General features: G+C 44.8%; 1 protein-coding gene across 2 annotated transcripts in view; it reads left to right on the top strand.

Annotated features, from left to right (window-relative positions):
- Positions 1–1,282: 1,282 nt before the first annotated feature.
- The window catches only part of KLHL8 (kelch like family member 8), an 83,204-nt gene continuing 62,958 nt past the window's right edge, over positions 1,283–21,528 (top strand). For both annotated transcript variants that reach the window (XM_014600533.3, XM_014600501.3), the window contains exons 1-2: positions 1,283–1,370; positions 8,358–8,680. In XM_014600533.3, coding sequence (XP_014456019.1) covers positions 8,474–8,680 — 207 coding nt within the window. In that variant the 5' untranslated portion in view covers positions 1,283–1,370; positions 8,358–8,473. The remainder of the gene's footprint in view (positions 1,371–8,357; positions 8,681–21,528) is intronic.

The raw sequence follows: 21,528 nt of genomic DNA, 5'->3' as shown, positions 1-21,528 counted from the left end.
GAGAGTGGGGTGCAGGGGTGCACTTTAGCTAAAGCAACTCTGAGAGTTGCTCTAATGAAAACACCTGGAGTATCTCAAGTACCAGCCTCTCCACGCTTAAAAATGGCAGTGGGGGTGCTTTAACTAAAGCTTGGTCAATGCACTTTAGTTAAAGCGCCCCTGCCACCATTTTTAAGTGTGGGGAGGCTGATATATTAGATGCTGGAGTCAGCTGGAGTGCTGCAATAAGCACGTGTTAGCAGACTCGATTCACCTGAGCAGCCTCAGATGATGGATGGGTTACTATTATGATTACGGCTGAGTCAGTGGCTAATTGTGCAGGGTGCAGTTCTAGTCACGTGCAAATCTAGAGCAGGTCTAATCTCTCTGAAGCTGAACATTCATGACACAGTAAAATTAAGGTGTCCAGTAACTTGGAGAGAAACAAAATACTTCAGTCAAATTCATAATCTCTGTTTGCCCCCACCCAGAAGCTCAATGTAGATGGGTGGAAATTTTTCACAGCAAGAGAGATACTAGGTCAGTGGCTCCCAACCTCAGGTCACAACCCAAATCAAGGTTATGAGGGTCTGCTCCTTGCTCCACCCCTCCCAGTGCACGGTCTGTGTGGCTGTCCCTACTGCTGCCCCCCATGATCCTGGCCTGGCCTCCGGATCTGTTGGTGCTACTGGGCATGTGAGAGTCAGCAACGACCTGGATTTAGGGTCACAGCAAAAAAAGGTTGGGAACTACTATATTAGGTGCTCATTTTACGTGCTGGGTTTTTTGGATGCAGCTGTGTTAGTCTAAGGACGTAGGTAGGCAAGGTTCTTTGGATAGACGTGATATCTTTTACTAGACCAACTGAGTAGCTGGAAAAAGGTCTTAGCAAGCTTTTGGGCTTGCTAAGATATCACATCTACTCAAAGAACTGTGCCATTTTCAGTACAGCACCTTATCCCCTATTAAGTCTCTTCATGATGCCATGTATATAGCCAATATGAACGAGCAAGGCAGGCGATACAGGGCGTTTCAACTTAAGTTAAAACGTGTATTTGGAGTACTATGGTACGTCTACTACTAAGAAAAAGATCAAGTGCATGTAGGAGTCAGCTGGAAGGTGACCTTGAGAACGTCCCAGCCCTGCCGCAGGCAGCGGGGCTGAGGGCCACGGACACAGGCAGGCAGTGACTAACCCCAGTCGCCTGTTTGCAGCCGGCAGCACCAGCCCCTGCAGCTCTGGGCAGGCGCTGCAGGAGCCCGGGAGCCTCCGCCCCACCCAGCGCGGCCGTGACGCTGACGCCTGCAGCCCAGCGCAGCTGGGTCCACCCCCTGCCCCGGCCCGGAAGAGGCTGCACCACGCGCTGCTGCGGGCTCGGCAACGGCAGGAGGTCAGTGCAGGCGTCCGCGCCTCGGGGCGGGCGGGGGCTGAGCGCGGTGTGCTGCCTTAGGCCTGTCCCCGCCACCCGCGCTGTAGCGCGCTCGCTCATTTCTTGCAGCGCTGCCTTTTCCCCACCTCGAGCACCGCCGGGAGGATTGTACTGGTTAATAGGGTGGGTCTCAGCAGACCCCGGAGGCTGTGGTGCGGGGTTGTGGGTAGCTTAGCCCTGGCAGAGACAGCTTGGCGGGGCAGGCTGCGGCTGGGTCATTAGATCCCTGCAAGAGGCAGCTGTCCCTGCCGAAGTGACTGCGGTGATAGTGGCTGGGGAAGGCAGAGAGGTTGGTGGAAACTCTTTCAGGGACCTGCATGCCACTGATGATCAGAAACACCTGCTTCTGAAATCCCTCCCACTGATTCTGGGAGGATGGGGGGACCGAGGAAATGAGCTGGGCTGAAAAGTATAGCCCCACTTCCACCCGCCTGCCTGCAGCAGGGCAGGCCAATCAGAAGGCAAGGGCAGGCTGGCATATGGGTGGGAGTCCCCAGAGGAGCAGCTGGGGGTGCTGCTTATCCATGGGATGCTGGGGTAGGTGTGGGGCACCTGGCAGGTGGAGGAGCAAGCATTTACCTTCTTGCACTGGGGCTGGGCACCATGGCACCGTTAGAAAGATCTTGTGTTACCCAGTTGAGAATCGGTGTACTAGCCCTTCTCAATGCATATTACAGTTTAAGCCTTTATTTCTTGAATATGGATGATCAGAATTGCACTTGGGATTCCGGACCAGGCTTCACTGGTGCCTTGCATAATAACATGAATACTTCCCTATGTAGTGGAACTATTATCTGATAATCTGACGGTCACATTTTGGCTTCCAAAAGCAGCATCCTAGTGGTAGTTTATAGCAAATTTATAATCAGCTAAAGCATCTAGCCCCTGCACCTCTCTCGCCTCCTCCACAACTGACAAGCGGGAGCTCAGATTATAGCAGAAGTTGTTGTACAGGATGGCTACTTAGTGATTAACTTCATACCAGGGGTTGGCAGCCTTTTAGAGTGGTGGCCAGGTGTTTGCAACCTGCTCATTGCTGCAGACTGTCAATCCCTCAGCTCTGTTGCCCCAATCCCATTCCTACAGCACCCCCTCCACTTATTGGATGCCACCAAAAGCCACTGCAAATGCCAGTTAGGAATGGCAAAGTTTAGTGGTGTGGACTAGATATCAAACTCCTCCAGATTCCCCAGTTTCCCTCTGGATGTTCCAATACTTCTATATTGATGAAGCCTTTAACTTTGTTTCCCTAGTAGACTTCACTATATTTATGTCACTTATGAAAATAAGATCAGTCCCAGAGCCAGTTTAGGGGGAACTTCACTAGTAGACTGTTCTGCCCAGTGCTTTCCCTTCCAATACAGTGCGTTGTCCTCTTCTCAGTCCATGTTCTTTCCAGTTTAACTGCTTTCCAAGTAGCATGATAACCACTGTTTTTGCACTTTAGATAGATACCTTACTACATTTGTGTCTAGAAGGCTAAGGACAGACATTCAAGAAGCTTGAGCCTATATTGATTCAATCTTTGCAGGTTAGTTTAACCTGGTTAGGCTGAACCAGTTTGTAACCATACAAACATCCCCTCTGGACTGAGGAAATGCCAGCACATGCCTGCAGTGGCTCAGGCTAGAAGCTGAGGGGTGCTAGAGCAGCCCTCCCTTCCCTTCAGTAGTGTTGAGCTGAGGGGAGTGTGCCCAGGATGCTCTGGTTAGGCAGAGGTCTTTTGTCTCCCCCCCTCACTGCTCCTTGATGCGCAATGGAGCCAGCAGGGAGTTATACCACGTCTATTTACACAGCAGGGAGTTGCACAGCATTTATCAGCCCATCAGCAAAACAAAAGCTTCTCTCATTAATTCAGGCTCTTCTTAAACAACTTATTCCAAGGAAGATGCATTACCAGCTGACCTGTGGATTAGCTCCAAAAAGTCCCAAGTGGACACTGTCTTGTCTGCCTTACACAGACACAACTCAGCATTAGCTAGCATACCATGTGCTGGCTATGGTCTATGCTGTGGGAGAGAGGAGGGAGGGATCCCTGCTTGAGCAGGGAGGGCAGGGGGAAACCAGGCAGACCCTGCTTTGCCCGCAGGTCTCTGGCAGAGTCCTAGCCAGGGAGCAGAGGGGTGGGGCCAGCTTTGCTGTGGAACAGACAGCCCTGCCCAGGGCTACAAAGCATCTGGGATGCTGGGAGACTCGGGTTTAATTTAAACCAGGAAGGGGTCTGGAACTGACATTGCATAAACTGGTTTGGCCCAAATCAGTTAAGTCTGATATTACATTCAACTAGGTTTATCTCAAACCAGTTTCAGCCATTTTCAAACTGGTTTATGTGCACTGTACATTTGTTCTGTTACAGATTTAAACCAGTTTCTGATCACTTAAACCAGTTTATGTGTAATGTCTGTCCCTAGCTGAAAAGTCAATTACTTTATCAGAAAGTTAGTCTGGTCTGATCTACCTTTGGTTAAACCCATTTTGCATTTTGTTAACTTTTCTGTTTATCTCTATGGATTTAACCTACTCTTTTCTTCAAAATTTGTTGTGAATATTACAGCTAACGGAATTGTGCCAGGTGTGGGGTTTTTTTTGGTTGTTTTTTTTAGCTGTGACCATAATGAGTTTGTTAGGTTGCTTGGATGTGAAGATTTAATAAGCTTTAATTACATTTCTTAAATGGTTTAGCTGGAATTGATTCAGAATCTGAATACTGTCATTAGCATGAGATTTTTAATCTCCAAATTGGCGCAATACTAAACTTATTGTGCTTTAGGTACAAGTATTATCTGAAGGCTGTTTTGAATAGAGGGGAGGGCCAGAAAATTGACCAGGTACATCACCTTGGATGGTTTCAAATTTTCTCCTGTTTGAGAAAATGTATACTTTGTCATACAGTGGCAAAGCTGTAGCCATTATTCTACTTCTAACTTAAAATTCACAAGAGAGTTGATTTGCAGTTTAGATAGAACTTACTGAAGAAAACATGACTTGGATCTTTAGTGCAAAGTGTCTTCACAGAGTTATTTTAAAATCTAATATTCAGTGTGAAATCTCTAAATTAAAGGATCAATAAGACTACAGTCAAATCATTCTTGAACTACCCCTTTGTGCTTGTGCATTGTAGGTGTTTCTCATGTGATGCAGTATAGCTTCTTTATTCCTTAAGAGCACTTATAGCCTTTTGCAGTTATTTTTGTTGCTGTGTAACTAGGCCAATTTCACTGGACCATTATCCAGGGATCCTGATTTTCTCTGATTAAAAAATATCCCAAATTTTGTGGATTAAAAAAAGTAACCCAATGGTCCCCAAAACCACGTTTTGAGAGAGAGAGGTATTTCATTTTGATCACGGAACAATGTGGATTTTGGGACCATTGGGTTACTTTTTTTACTCTGCAAAGTGGGGATTTTTTTAAATAGGAGAAAACCATGGTCCCTGATTAAGAGAATGAATCTCTGACATTTCTACAACAGGGGTGTCAAACTGTAATAAGTTGGTGCACTGGATCCAGACTGGGGCTTTGTGCAGGCTGGATGACCCACAGCTGTGGCTCTCTGCCACTGTGTGACCACTGGTAACCAAGAAGTCAACACCCCTGCTGCTGCTGGAGCTTCAGTGTCTGCACAAACAGCAGCCAGGGCACGAATGCTGCAGATTCAGGTCACCAACAGTGACCGAAAACATGAAATTTGTCGGCAGCGTGGCCCTGGCAGCCGTGGTGACATCATTAACTCCTTGGCTGCTGGTAGTTGTGGTGAAAATCCATAGCTCAGTAAAGCCTGATTTGTAATTGGTAACCCTACCAGGTACTAGTAGTGGTAAATATGGGAGCCAAGGACACATGAGTAGGAACCTACCAAATTTGTGATTTCGCAATTTTTGCCAAAACTGCAAATCTGGTAGGTCCTCCTTGAAAAAGCCTGGTCCCTGTGAAAAAGCAATAAAATTGGGAAGTTTGTGGGGAAGGGAGCTGCAAACAGAGGTAGGAAGCTCTGGCATCTGGAAGCACAGGACGGGGCAGAGGGGATGGAGATTTTTACAGGACAGCATGGCAGGACCCCCTGCATCTCTGACTGAGGGGCCCTGGAAGTCCTGCCCCTCCTCAGTCCTGTCAATTTCTGGGAGGGCAGGGGGGGGCCCCCCTGTGCTCTGCTGCAAAACTGGTGCCTGATGCTGTTCTGGGACTTCAAAATCCAGAGGTAGCTGTTGTAAATTAGGCAGGTCCCTACACATCAGTATATGATCTGGTGATGGTCTATTTGATCACTATCTGTGGCGTGTATGTTTAATGAATGTGATCTGCATTACTGACTTGAGTTTAATTCTATTCTGAATTTATTTTTGTGCTTCAGCTAGATCAGGGGTTTTCAATCTTTTTTGGTTGGCGTACCCTCAGCGGCTGGTAGAGAAGCAGGGAGTCCCCCGGCCGATTGACAAGGGGGTGGAGGGAGGTAAAGCATCAGCAGCAGAACTGCTTCTCTGCATTGCTGCCGTGTCCCCTGGTGCCTTTCCAAGTACCCCCAGGGGTACATGTACCCTTGGTTGACAACCCGTGAGCTAGAGGATTCTGGTGTCCTAATGGAGTATCAGTAAATTGTTTTGCATCACAAGTCACTTCAAAATGTAAAAAGTTCAGAATATAGTTTTGGGAAACATTTAATATATTCTGTAGTACCAATAAAAATAAATGGAGATCAGAATATATTTAGAGAGAGGCCATGTGGCTTGGGTTTCATGTTCAATTAATTCATTGTCCAGGAAAAACGCACAAAGCTACCTTATTCTAGCTATTTCCAGAAAAGTTACTGTGGTTTACTGTTGGTGACAGAGATGGTTAGCAGTTGTTAATCTGAAGTCAAGCAGAAACCTAGAGCAGGATGGCACCTTAGAGACTAACTGGTTCACAGAGATATGTGCTTTTGCAGGCAGCATCTGCTTCATCAGATCTGCCACCTACCTATGAAAGCACATGGCTCTCTGAAACAGCTAGTCTGTTAAATTGCTACTTTCTTCTACATTCTGCCTGTTGCTGAATTAAAAATAGGGAGTAGCAGACCCCAGATTAAAGTAATTTTTTAGTGTGGCTCAACCAAAAAGTTAAAAGCAGCTTAGGGACATGGCCTAGACTTTTCTCAGAGCAAAGCTATCCTACAGAACAAATGCAACCTAATTATAACAAACACCAGCATTTAAATAGTCTCAGAGGCATGAACAGATTTTTTTCATTTTGACATGACTAATTGAGTAACCTACTTATAGCACATGCTTCATAAACTTTTCTCCCAGCTTCAGCAGGACTCATAATTATGTAATTGTAACAGTATTTTGATAAAAAGCATTTAGTCCTTTACAGTACAAGAACTTGTCCAACATACAGTAGTTAAAATGAGACCTGTTTTTTTCTCTCTCTCTTAAGTTGAATCACGATTATTTTCAGGATTCAGAAAGGACAGCATCATGGCTGGCTAACCATTTATTTCAAATAACTAAATTCAGATAGAAGAAGCAAGACTATTTGTAGAAGTACCATCTGTTAGCTCTGTGTTGCTAACTATGTGCTACATAACCTTTACCTCATTAACACAGTGGAAGAAAGATAAGATGATGATTCCTCATTTGCTAAAAGCCTCAACTACCTCCTAAATATTAGAACTATGCATGCTTCTTATTCAGATTCCAAAATTTACAGCTTTCTACCAGCAGCTTGAGGCAGTTATGTAGTAATAGGTTACATGACATGACACATTTATTTATTTTGAGGGACAGTTTTGCGTATTCAGTTTTATTTAGTTCAAGAACCTCAATTTGGATATCTATATGAAACAGCTGCAAACCTTTATTCGCTGCAGAATGTAGTGCTGTAGCACATAGGCATCAAGGGGCTTTCTTAGTTTATTGGTTTCATTTTTAGTAGACAAGCTAACCTTCAGCTTGTACAAATAGGTGCAGCTGTTTCAGATAGAATTGTTACAGGATTTTCTAAAAAGAAATTCCTCTCTGTAGGCTGTGTAGCTGATTAGGAGAATCTTTGGTCAAGAATTGTTGCAGCTCCAGAAAGGATGTTGGGAACCTCCAAACATCAGTCCAGATTAAACTGTGGCATATACCATTTGACAGGCCAAGGAGGCTCGACTAGTAGTTTTTCTCTGTGTAGACCTAGCTACTTTTCATTAGGTTATCACTCTATGTAAATGAAATATTCAGAAGTAACCTTTAGCTTTGTAATTCCAATCATTTACTAGTTCCAGATCTACTATTCCCAATTGTTCAAACTAAAGATGTAGGAAAATTGCCTGATCTTAAGGGCCATTAACTGATTCACCAGTCTGTTTGGTTGGCCTTGGGACCACATAATAGTTATCAGGTGGCTTTGTGAATGGTCAATTTATGTTTAAGTTTAGCTGCTTGCTTAAATAAATGTATACCAGTACCAACTAAGTAACATAAAATGAAGGCCATGAATTGTTTCAGGGAGGGAAGAATAATTTAAGTCTCTAAACCAGAGATTTTACTCTGTAGTAATAAAGACTTGGCAGAAAGTAAGAAAGAAAGATAGTAAGTAAAATCAGTGATTTCAAAGGCAGTTTGTGCTAGTAGAGGGGGCTGAACCTGGTTTTAGTTGAAGTCCTGAGTTAATGCAGTGCATTTGTTTTTATACCATGATAAACTGTCTAGATATCCAGATGTATCTAAACTATGTTAAGAAATAAATGCTGACTAGATGACTCAAATACAGTGTGTAAGCCCACAAAAGAATAGTTTTCTTGTTACACATTTCAATACCTAAAATTAGGTTGAAATAATCACATTGTAATGCCTATGTCTGCTTATACATCTAATAGATGGAACAGAACCAGGCCCCAAGGGCACCTATACATTTGTCCAACACCTGCTCCAACTCATGCTAATTAATCAAGTTGCTAAGATGTAATCTTTTTATTTTATTTTAGATATGAAAATGATAACTCTACTTGACTCTGGACCTGATTTTTGATAGACTCCATTTCTCTTCTTGTCTTTATGGGAAGTGTTCACAAGATTTGTGCTGTGAAAGAAAAACTGTCAGATGGCTTCAGAATCTATGCTCCCAGAGCAGGCAAAAACTCATCTGATAAAGGGGAAAAGGCAGCAGCAGCAACAGCAAGAGAGATCTTCAAACAGTGATAGTGAAGATGAAATCTTTATCTTTGAAGCCAATGAAGCATGGAAGGACTTTCACAACTCTCTCCTTCACTTCTATGAAGCTGGGGAGCTCTGTGACATTACGTTGAAGGTGACAAATTATTTTGTCTTTCTTATCACCTGCATCTGTTATGTTAATTATCTGTTTATAACAGGTACTCTATAAATGTGCAGCTGCATTACCAGTTGTAAGTAGTCACAATTTCCAGATTTTGGAGGGATATTTTTACAAGTTGCTTGAGATCACTTGAACAGCTGCTGGCAGCTGAGAAATTTCACATAGAGGTGTTGCAGTTTCTGTCTCTTTTCATGAAAAGGACAACATCAAATTTAGTATTTACTTTAGTTACTGTTTATATTATGAAATTCATGACTTTAGTACTTGCCAGCCCCATTTCTACATCTAGAATGCTGTCACAAAAAAGTGTTCTGAATGGCTCCAGCTACAGTCTCTTTATTTCTTCTATTTTACCACTTGCAAGTAATTTAGTTTCACCTCTTGGCTGAAGTGTTTTCTTGTGGTACTCTTTCCCAAATCATTCCTCACTACATGTATTCTAGGAATCCTATCACTCCTAGTTCTCTGCTACACACAAAGGTGACAACAGGAAGGAGCAATATATGTTTAAGTAGATGATTCAGTCACTTTATGTTGCATTTTATGCTTCAGCTGTACATCACCTGTAGCATAAAGAATTTTGCAACAGGCATCCCTTTATGTAACACACTTAATACTCTTTTGGAGCTATACAAAAAAAATAACAAGTAGGGATTGAAACATGACAAATACACAATAGATACAAAAAAAAAGGATGAGGAGCTGGGTCCATTCCCAAGTTCAAGAGGTAGTATTCTCATGAGAAGCACAACCGTCTTTCCCCTCAACTTCTGGAACTTATTGCATGGTGTTCTTGGATCTTGTTTGGGGGGGCACCATCTTCTCAGGAAGCTTCTGCCTAATAAGGAGCTAAAATTTAATTCCATTCTTAGCTGACTGAACAGTTAGTGTCCCCTAGAGCACTGGTTTTCAACTTGTGGTCAGGGTCCACAGACTGTCTAAGGGGTCCACAAAAGATTATGATTATAGTCATCAAAAGTATGTGAATATCCACACTTACAATTCAAAGGGGTTGGCACTTCCATTCAAAATTTCCAAAGGGGTTCACACTTCAATTCATTTTTTTTTTTTTTTTTTAGGAGTCTGCAAATTAAAGAAAGTTGCTCTAGAACCTATTGTGAAGAGCAGCAAAAAGGGGATCTGATACTTTATCTAAAGAGTGTCAAAAATGGCCAGCAGAGTTGCTGTCTGGCATACCAGGCTACCTGCAGACCATGGGAAGGGGGGGCCCTGCCGGAGGGGGGGGAGGGGGGGTGCTGCTGCAGAATCCAGGGCCCTTGAGTTCAGGTGGACATGGCACTCAATACAGAAAGCTAAGTGAGGTCTAATACAGCTTGAGTCACCCTCCAGCCACTTTGCCCATCACCACTGCCCCAGCCCTACCTCCCTGGCCCTTAGCCCCTGCCACATGCCCCAGGCTGAAGCTGCTGCTGTGTCTCAGGGCACCAGGTGAATTTGACACCTGTTATAGATGTTTCTTAAATGGAAGTGGGGAGTGGACCTGTTCTATCCTTCACAATAATTCACTGTCTGTGGCCAGACAGTGCAGCACTGATGGAAAGTATAGAATTGATTCTTTTCACCTTAATAGTTCTTGATGCATGAAGTTCTCAATCTATGAAAGCAGTGTGTGTTAATTTTACTCCGTCATTCCTGCAGCTGTACCCACACTGAAGCATCCAGAAAACTTGGAAGAAATCACTAATTTACATGCCTGCATATGGAACTATGTTTAATTATAAGAGCTAAAACCAGCATTGCGTTAACTGTTCAGGCATTGTTAGGTTCATACATTTGTCAGGGGAAAGTTGCCATGGATGAGTGGTTTTTCAAATTCTGTTTATGCCTGTTTTTCCCCTTTATGTAACTCTGAATTGCTTTTACCATTGTATTAGACTTACAAAGTACGTTTTGGTAAACTGAAATTTTCAAGTTGTATACAGATATTTCAGTCATAACATCCAACAAGAGTGGAGTAGTATCCACAAGTTTGTCCAAGTTCTGAAGTCTAAATACTTTCAGGACCTGCAATTTTGGGCTTGAATAAATAGAATGAAATTTAATGAAGACCTTGCCGTTTTATCTCTGTACAGGTGAAATATTCTTTCACATGCTGAGACCAGCTGCTGTTCTAAATGGATGATGTGTTAGCTCACGCAGAAAGGCAAATGATGGCTATAATTCTGTACAACTTGAAGCAGCTTTTAATTATTTTGCCACTGTTTGTTATTATTTTGAATAGTTGGTCTTTTGAAAAATAATTATGTAGTATTTCACCTTACCTGATCTACAAAACAGCAATGTGTGTAAACTGAAAAGTTCTGATCTAGACTTGTTGAGACCAGGTTAACTAGTTGAATTTATTTAAACAGGTGTTTCCATAATCATGATTTGGGTTGAAGTAGTACATTGAAGGAAGGATGTGAACGTTAAATCAAAAGCAGCATGTGATTAGTTACCAGGCAAAGTAAAACAGAAGTCTGTACAATGGAGAATGTCTTTTAGAGCAAACCAGGTGGCAGGCTTTTCCTGGGCAAGCATTATTGGTAGTAGTAACATAGGCGAATTTGTTCAGTGAGCTTTTATGCACTATGGTAATAAGACTGCCAGTTCAAGAGGTTATTTTTTTATTATTTCTTTTAAGAACTTTATCATGCTGCTACTGCTGCCACCATGCATACAGATTGCTGCTGGGAGGCAGAATAGTGGAAGATGATGTTAGTTGTCATTCACTCCTTATTTTTGCTTTATAAACAGTTCACTGTGAAAAAAAATTGTTACTTTACAATGCTTTCTTCCTCTTTCTTCTCCTTAATCTTTATTGTGCAAACATTTTTTGTTAAAAGGCCTTCTGTGCAGGCTTCATTGTTAACTAGGTGTGTTATCCAGTTCTTTTAATAACTTTTTTTTAGATGTGCATACTATTTGAATGGCACTTAGGAAAGGAGTCTAACTAAAACCAGCTCTCCTGTATCATTTAGTTAAGAGCTTTTTTTATTCAAGCCCTTGCCTTACCAGCTGATCTGCAGTGACTTTGACAGACAGATATGGAACTTTGTCGTCTTACTTCAGTGCTAATTCAAGAAAACAGGCTGTGAGGAAACACTGTTGAAAGATAATTTACTAATTACTTGTTTTAATTATCAAAAGCCTGAATTTGAAAGCTTTTTTTTGCCCTAGCATAGAATCCTTAAGAATCTATCCCTGACTTTTAGAATAAATAAACATATTGCAGGGGACCTAATCTAGATTTAAACAAAGCATTTCATACTGCCTCACTGGAAATTAGCTGTACTGATGGAGAATTCGTATTACAATCACAAAATGGATAGAGTTGCCTGAAAGGAGATTGCAGTGAATTATGCTGCAAGAGGATGATGGTATTGGAGAGAGGTTACTAATGGTATGTTCATGGATTAATCTTGAGATCTGTATACTGTTTTAGACTTTTCATTAGCAATTTTAGTGCAGGAATTAAGTAGATTTACAAAGTTTGTAGATGGCACAACTGGGACATATTTCCAATGGGGAATATTCTTCCTGTATGATCTAACTGGATTATTATACAGGAAACATTAAATAGTCTGAGTAGAGCAATTTAATAATAAGTACAATGCCATGCACTTAAGGACTGATACCAAGATGTTATTTTTTAAACTGGAGGCAGCTAAGGCTGTATACATGCATTCAGATAATTTGGGAGAATTGTTCTGGTTTTGTTCTTGTGGCAGAGAAACTTACCCAGAGCCATGTCTAAAGACATTCGAATACTGAGACCTTGAAGAGTGAAGGGCTTACAGTGCTGATCCTGTGCAGAGGGGGTGGTTAGACCTGTGCACACATGTTAATATACGTTGTAGAATCCCTAAAGCTGTCTGGCAACAAATGACTGCAGTGCATAGGGCAAACCTGATTGGCTAACTCAGATGGCCTGTGGTCTGCCTGTGTTGTCAGCATGTACAGATGCTCTTCCTGGAGAAGCTTTCCTGGCAGTGATTTAACTCTGGTTGCGTCCAGGTTATTTTTCTCCTGGAGCGATGATTTTTCCTTGGGGGGGTGGGGAAGCTAGAATATCTGTACACTCGTGATTGTGCCTGGCAGGGTAGTGATTCTCCCAGGAGAAACTGAATATCTGTATAAGGCATGGGTGGGCAATTATTTCAGGTGGAGGGCCACTTACTGAGTTTTGGCAAGTCATTGAGGGCCTCATGACAGGCAGCCAGGGGTAGCCAAATATTAATTTTCTAAATTTTTTAGGGGCCCTGCAGGCCAGGTAGAATGGCCTGGCGGGCTGTATCTGGCCCACGGGCTGCATTTTGCCCACCTGGTATAAGGCCTAAGAGAAAGACCTGCATGTATTGGTTGATCAAAGGTTAACAGTGAGCTGCCAATGTGAAGCAGCTATGAAAAAAATTTACTTAATTCTAGGATTTACTGAACAAGTTTCTTTTTTGTAAAAACGGGAAAGCATTGGTACCATTGTTCAAGGTATGGTAAAGCCACCATTTAGAATATTTTGTAGCGTTATGGTCAGCTATGTTCAAAAAATTAATTTAAACTGGGGGCAGGTACAGAGAAGGTGTACTAGGATGGTTTCAGGAATTGAAGGACTGATTTTTTGGGAAGAGATTTATTAAGCCTAAAAAAAGGAGGGATTGGGATGATCATATTGGTTGTCTTAAATACACCGCAAAGGTGAGCATCAGGGAAGGATATGACCAAGGATATGACTAGAGCATGCTAGAGCATGTCTCCCAGCCTGTTGGGCATTGCTAGCCCAGCCAAGTGTCCCCAACCCCCTGCTGCCCCCCCCCCCCAAGGGGTTAAATCCCTGTCCAGGAGCTGCCCCACCTTTAGGGGAACCTCCCCTTCAGGGGATTTCTCCCAGCCTGGGTTCCCCAGCTCAGGCAGTCCTGGGCAGCTGAGGGTGATTCCTCCCCTCCCTCTTCCCAGCTACTGATTGCTTCAGCTGCTGCCGCAGGAGGGAGGGAGGAGTCCTCTGGGCTGGGTGCTTGACTGCAGCCCATCATGGGGGCACCAGGGAGCCCCTGCCTTAGGGGCTTCCCTCCACCCCAGCCTGGGTCCGCCAGCCCTGGGCAGCCCCAGGGAGCTGAGGGGAATTCTTCCCTTCCCCAACCCCAGAGCTGCTTGCCTCAGCCCCTGTGAGTCTCAGGGATAGCCCAAGGCAGCCTCCGGGACCGGGACTGGAAGGAAGTTTTTCCACTCCCCTGCACTAGTTTTGTCTCAGACTCACAGCAGCTGAGGCAAAACTGGCTGCGGAGAAGCAGGAGAATTTCCCTTCACTCCAAGGCTGCCTGAGACTCTCAGGGGCTAAAGCAAGCAAATTCTGTCCCTAGCCTAAGGGCAAAATAAAACAAGAAAACAAAACTTAAAAGGGAAGTGAGAGCATCAACATGAAATGGAAACCCTTTAAGCCAGTGGTTCTCAACATTTTTTAGACTCAAGGCATGCCTCCATAACTTTCATGAATTGAGCAGTGTACACTTACAAAAACTAATTTAGTAAGTACAGTGCTTGCCTCCTTGCAGAGGGGCCAGGCAGGAATAACCTGAGCCTGCTCTTATTTGTGTATCTATCTCCTTACACTTCCTGCAGCACCCTTCAACAGATCTCATGGCATCCCAAGGCGCACTGGCATCCTCATTGAGAATTATTGCCCTCACCAGTATCCCAGCCTAGCTTTGTTTGCTAAATACCTGCCCAGAAAGGTGGGTACAGTTGGATATGGGACTTGGGCTGGTGCTCCGACCAGTAGCTGGAAACTCCTTGAGTGTCTGGGTTTAGAAAGTCTTGCTTATGTGCTCAGGGTCAAACCAATTACCCCATCTTGGGTCAGGAAGAAATGTATTTCTCCCCAAGACAGATTAGCAATTAACATGGGGTTTGGGTCTCTCTCTCTCTTGCCTTCCTTAGTAGCAGAGAGCATAGTCCTTTTTGTTAGAAGTGTAAGGGCAAATTTTTGTCCCCTTGGAGTGGCCTGCCTTGGCAGGGCTCTGGTCTCCCTTCTACTTCACATGTAGCCTGTAGAATTAATTTATTTTTTAATTTGTTTAATTAGCTGTGGTGTTCACAGGGGAGAGGGTGCATAAAAGGTTGCCAGCGAATGCAAAGGATTAAATTAGATAGCCCAGCTCTGCAGCCTCTGTTATTTACTAGCAGACAGGTTAGTTCATGAAGAAAGGGCAGGCCTGAGCAAGTTTAATGATTTTTGTGCTTCTTCAAAAGGCTAGCCGGAAGACAGGAAAAGCACTTAATTTAGAAACCACCAGAAAACTGCTAGTGATATTTTAGTGATATGTGCTATGAACATCTTTCATAGAATCAAGGATTGGAAGGGGTATCAAAGGTCATCTGGTCGAACCTCTAGCACACTTGCAGGAATGCTATTCTTATGGTTCCATGTATTTGTCTCAAAAAAACATTTCAGCAAAAGAAGCAAGCTCGTATCGCTTAGGAAAAATATCCTAGAGCTTCCCTTAACAGAAGGGCAGAGGATTTGTTGGACAAAGAACTGTTCTGTAATATTTCTTGAGTGTCACAAGCATATTTATGATGCATGGTATTTGTGCTGATTTTAAAGGCTTTCATAAAAGATAAATTGTCTGCTAATTGCACAATAGCATGTTATCATAGGAGAGTCCAATTATAATTTTTGCTTTGGTATTTTTCCTTATTCTGAACTTTGTATCTTGGCAATTAACTCCTCAGTGCACCACATTATGGGCTAATGGGCGCTATAGACAAAGAAGAATTTTGTATTTAACCTTTAAAAACACCTGTGCAGGCTAAAAAACCTTGAATGTGTACAAACATCATACACAGCACACACACCCTATCTGCTGCACATTTATATGTAGATAATAGTTGTATAACCTTTTTGAAAAAGAAGCTAAAAGAAACAAGTAATTTACAATGCTATTGTATGTTATGCATGCTGTACTTGATATCAATATCAGCTCACCCACCCTGGTCGATCTTCAGCCTAAGATCAATAATTCAAGTAGGGCAAAAGTACTATATCTAACAGGTTCTAGGTTCTAACTGTATACAATTTAACACAGACATTCAGTAGAATCTAAGTATATACATTCCAAAAGATACAGGTAAAAATAGGCCTCTGCTTGAGGAAAATGATAGGGCATAGTAAAGAGAAGAATTCCCCCAAATTTACTAAAATAGTAATGATGGTTTGTATCAGCTAAAACATATAACACCTTGGCCATAGTTCAGAGATAATACAGTCATTTCTTGAAACAGCTAGCTTCAGCGTCCACAAAAAGCTACTCTTGATTAACACTGGGGCACAGTCAAGAAAAGAAAAATAGTTGAACAGTAAAGGAGAGGTTCTCTTAGGATGGACTGTATGAAAAGTATCTGTATAAAATTATGATACTGAAGTTCATAAAGGGGATTTAAGAAGGAATCTAAATAGCGAACTTTAAGCTTCCTTTTATTTTTTTAATTGTATGTTAATGTAATTGTAACTTTTTGGGGAGGAAGACACAACATAACAAGAGAGTTCCCCAGTGCTTTTCATAATTGAATAAGAAATAGTTTAAGGAACAGCCAAAGTATTCTTGGGAAACCTAGGTCTGTCAAAGTGCTATGTGTACCATGGTTAATATTGTCCTAGAGCAGGGGCGGGCAACATATGGCCTGCAAGCCACATCTGGCCCACCAAGCACTTTAATCTGGCCTGTGAGGCCCACCAACAAATTGTGCCCTGCCCAGACCTTCAGGCCACAAGAGTGGGAGCCAGGTGCCCATGTATACATGCAGCCCCAAACATAACCTATTGCACCTTGTTCCCACCCTTGTGGGCAGAAGGGCCTGGCCCAGCCAGCACATAGCTTCTGGGTGGGGCTGCTGCTGGTGCTGCCTGCAGCCCCTGGGGACCTGCTCTACCTCCCAGGTCTCTCACTGGCTCCTAGCAGCAGGTGGGGAAGCGGCAGGGGTGCAGCTGCAGCTGGGCAGGAGCATGGGCTGCACAGCATAGGAGGGAAACCCCAGGCACCTTCCCTTGCGGGCTGGAAAAGGCAGCCCTCTCCAGTATCTGTGGCTTCTTTCCCATGCCTGGCAAGTGCAGGGGCTGTGTGTGTGTGCAGGGAGGAAAGGCAATACAGACTGCCTGGCAGAGGCTGTGCCCCTTGCTGCGATGTGTAGCTCTGGCTGGAGCTGTGTCCCACTAGGCATGAGTGCCCTGAGCACCCCGCCTGCTGCTGCACCATGGCAGGAGTGTGGGAGGAGGGGTCCACACACCCACACCCTGCCCCCTGAACCCCCCACATATACACAAACCCCCAAAATACCCTATGCCCCCTCCACACAGCCTCAACCCCTCACAAACCAACCCCACACACTGCCACACCCTACCACTCACCCCTCCTAAAATGTACAAGACTAAGAATGTATTTTTGAGTTAATGTGCAATCACCTCTATATACACTATGCAAACATAAATCATGACAAAAATATTTTTTGTAGTAATTAAAATATGTTATAGTAGGTGTTTGACTTTTAGCGTATGATTTAGTTTTTTTTTTCTGGTTCTGAGCTGGCAACCCCTCCTCCCAAAAGGAGCATTTCTTGGGGGAGGAGGAGGGTGGACAAGGGGAGGGACTTCTGGTGGCAAAGGTCAGGGGTTAGGGGTGGGATTTCTGGTCACAAGATGGCAGCCAGAGGACGGGGCAGCTGTCAATGGGCGGGGCTATCTATGCAGCCCTCAACAGCTCACCAAAACTTGTTAAGCGGCCCTCCAGCCAAAAGAATTGCAGGCCCCTGTCCTAGAGATAAGTCCTTTGTAGAAAATTCAGAGGTTTGGCTCAGGCTCTCCTTTGCTGATTCCCATTTCAGGGCTTTGAGCTTTGCTTTCAGCCGTCCTTGGATTATTTCCTACTTCTCGTCTCTTGGTCTTATTACAAGAGTCTTTTCCAGGGGCTTGGCTTACCTTGCTTTGTCTTTTACTGTTGGGGTTACTGACTGCAGTCCACTGCATCTCTTTACTTTCTCTTCCCTTCCATTTTTCAAAGTTTCCAAGATGGAGTTCTCAGGTCAAGGGCCTTTCTAATTGCTCAGGCCTTCCTTTTAATTCTCCAGAGCTGGAGCCTGACCCTTCATAGGTTATCCGGATGGCTAATTGCCACTGAGTCCTAAATTCCCTACCATGCTCTTTCTCTGCTGTGTGAGAATCCCCTCACAGAATCCTACAAGTGTATGCAGAAAAGCAAGTACCTTTAGTAACAGAAAAAAAATATGGATAGGGAGTCTTTTCAGAAACGCACAATAAGCATATTATGTTTTATTATTGCAAAAGCATTAAAAATATCTGGTGGATGTGTTCTCTGAATAGGGAGTCACTTATGGATATTGATGTAGTCACTCCATGTTTCTGTTGGAGGTTTTTCAGTGTCTTTTTATTTGAGACTTTCCTGGGGATGTTAAACAAACAAACAAGAAGAGGTGGCATAAATCACAAAGCTTATTTCCTATAGCATGTTTCAAGCTTATTGTTCATGTTTTTAAAACTTGAACATGCAGTGTTGAAAAACAAAACCAAACCTTTTGGTTTAAATGGCTAGTTTTAGACTTACTGTTAATGCCTGAATATTGTGTTTGAGTCTAGTTGTTGGATATAGACAATAATAATTGAAAGCTAAAGTGGAAACCAGCTAAGTGGTAATCAGTGAACTAAAGTGATTCATTCTTAAATGTTGTTTGATTTTTGTGGAAATTGGGAGTTTTAAAAATAACATGTTAATTTGAAATACAGTATGAAAATATGTGAAAGTAAAGGACAGAGGTCACTCAGTTGAGAAGCTAAATCAAGAACTCTAGTTAGAAGACTATTTTTGGTAAATCAGATTTAACAGGAACTAGGTGTTGTAGCTTTCAAATGGAGTGTTGACAGGACTGCTTTTCTAAGTAAATAGTTCATTTTCTTCATTGTTCTTTGGGTGAACATGATATCTTTTATTAGACGAACTTAAATAGTTGGAAAAATTTTCTTAGCAAGCTTTGGGGTTTAAAAGCCCTTCATCAGGCTGAGGAAGAATCTGTAGTTGGTGCATGCTCTTCCTGGGTGGAATGAATAGATATCAGATTCACCCAAAGAACCTTGTCTGCCTATGTCCTTAGACCAACACGGCTACAACCTACACCCCATTTTCTTCATTGCACACTTTAACCAATTAAAAATCTGTCAGAAGCATTAAATGCACGATGGCTTCAGTTAAGTGGGAAATAGTACCTATTCTTTTCTAGTTCATTAATTTAAATGGATGATGTATCATTATTAAAGAAACTAACCAATGGCCTGTCAAGAATGACCAGGGGGTTGGGGAGAGGACTGGGATGGAGCGCCACCACCTGATGCCTCATGCTGCCACTGTTCTGCCTCTTGCAGCGAGGAGGGTGAGGCACTGCTGGCCTTGGCTCAACCACCCTCTGTCCAGTCCTTGGCGCAGCCTCAGAATCATGGCTGCACTCCCCCCTGCTTTGAGCACTCTGATTGGCTGTTTCCATCAGCCAGTCAGTGCAAATAAAGTGTTACAGACAGGCAGACAGACGTAGGCTTTTATAATATTACAATGAACAAAACACTTTTGTGGTACTGCAGTGTAACAAACAGTTAATGCAACATCCGTGAACAGAATTTTTATCAAAGTTAGGATGCCTGAACGTTCTTGGCTTCTTTGTAGTGTTGACACGTTGTGATATATCTTGTGTGTAACAAACTGAAATGCTTACAGTTTGATCAAGGCAACTATTTTGAGATTGTCCTAGTTTCATAAACTACTTGGCCTTTGTTTTATTGATCCATGGAATTTCTGTGACCTTGGACTAGATTTTTAGCTCTAGCTCAGATTTGTTGCATATAGTTCTTACCAAAAACTGAATTGTTGCTTGGTGGGTGAGTATGTTAGCCAGTACCTTAAAACAGTGTCCATAGATAGATATCTATCCGGTCGCGTGGCTCCCTGGGGGGAGCCACGCGAACAGGCGGCGCAAACAGGCGCGCTTCTCTGCCGGCGCGTGAGTTAGCGCGGAGTTCGTGCGGGAGGGTCCCAGACCCTGCCTGCGCACCCCCCAGGGTAGACAGCCCCAGCCGTAGCCAGCCTACCAGAGGCATGACACGGATGGGCACGGCGCCGCACCCCGAGGGTCCCCTCGGGCTCCGCGGCCCCCCCCCGGCACCTCAGAGACGGCCACCCAGACGGAGCCCCTGGTTCCAGGCTCCACGCAGACGGAGCCCCTGGCTCTCGGCTGCGGGGGCTGCCTGTCCCTTTTTCAGGCTCTGGGGCCTGGGAGCATGGCGACCTCCCCTTGCGGGGTCTGCTCCCTTTTGGGGTCTCTGGTGCGCCAGCTGGAGGAGCTCCAGGCCACAGTCCAGAGACTGCGTGCCATCAGGGACTGCGAGCAGGAGATAGACTCCTACTGCCAGGCCCTTCTCCCCCAGGAGGCAGAGGGTAGATCGCAGTCTCCCTCCACGCCAAAGGAGGACTCTGGGACCTCCTGCTATGTCCAGCCAGGGGCATGGACCAAGGTGGTCAAGGGCCCTAAGGCCCGCCGCACCAAGGCCCCTCACCCACCAGAACTGAGCAACAGGTACGCACCTCTTGCTGCCCCAGCAGAGCCTGCTGAGTTGCCGGCCCCCACAGGCAACATGGGCCTAAATGCAGCTCCCGCCCCTGCTCTCCCCAAGACAAAACGTAAGGTGTTTGTTGTGGGAGACTCCCTCCTGAGGGGGACGGAGGGGCCAATCTGCCACCCCGACCCCTTAGCCCGGCAAGTCTGCTGCTTCCCAGGGGCCCGCATCCGGGACATTGCGGAGAGGATCCCCAAGCTCCTCAAACCCACAGACCACTATCCCATGCTCCTTATTCATGTGGGCACCAATGACACGGCTCGGAGCACTCCCAGCCAGGTCGTGAGGCGCTACAGGGATTTGGGAGCGGGGCTTAAGGGTCTGGGGGCACAGGTGGTGTTCTCGTCGATCCTCCCAGTCTCAGGCTATGGGCTGAGAAGGGACAGGAGGATCTATGTGGTCAACCAAAGACTGCAGTGCTGGTGTCGTCAGGAAGGCTTTGGCTTTCATGACCACAGCCCGCTCTTTGGCGAGAGAGGCAGCGAGCTGCTGGGAAGAGATGGTCTCCACCTCTCTCCCCTAGGGAGGAGGCTCTTCTCAGCCAGACTGGCTGACCTGCTCCACCGGGCTTTAAACTAAGCCCGCTGGGGGACGGGGGGACTACCGCCACTGCTGGCCCACTGAGCAATCCTTGCAAAGCCAGCGGATCACGGCACTCAAGGGAGCCCACCCCAGCCCCAGCCCTGGTAAAATCTGTGGGCAAGGAAGGAGCCCCCCAGGGGGCACTTGCCTGCCTGTACACTAATGCCAGGAGCTTGGGGAATAAGCAGGAGGAGCTCATCCTCCTGCTCAGTGCAAACAATTACGATGTCATAGGGATCACGGAGACCTGGTGGGACTCCACCCATGACTGGACCACAGGGGTAGATGGCTATACCCTGTACAGGAGGGATCGTGTAGAGAAAAGGGGCGGGGGTGTAGCTCTCTATGTTAAGGAAAGCTATGCATCCCTGCAAGCCGATATTGGCGACCAGGGTGGACGGCTGGAGACCCTCTGGGTTAAAATCCGTGGGGAACACGGCACGGGGGACACAATGGTGGGAGTCTATTACAGACCTCCCACTCAAAGTCCTGAGCTTGACCAGGAGTTTGCCCAGGAACTGGCTGAGGCATCTTGCTCCAGGACCATGGTTGTCATGGGTGACTTCAATTACCC

This window comes from Alligator mississippiensis, chromosome 2, assembly GCF_030867095.1.
Source record: "Alligator mississippiensis isolate rAllMis1 chromosome 2, rAllMis1, whole genome shotgun sequence".
Taxonomy (NCBI): domain Eukaryota; kingdom Metazoa; phylum Chordata; order Crocodylia; family Alligatoridae; genus Alligator; species Alligator mississippiensis.
This window is presented reverse-complemented; position numbering and strand designations above follow the sequence as displayed.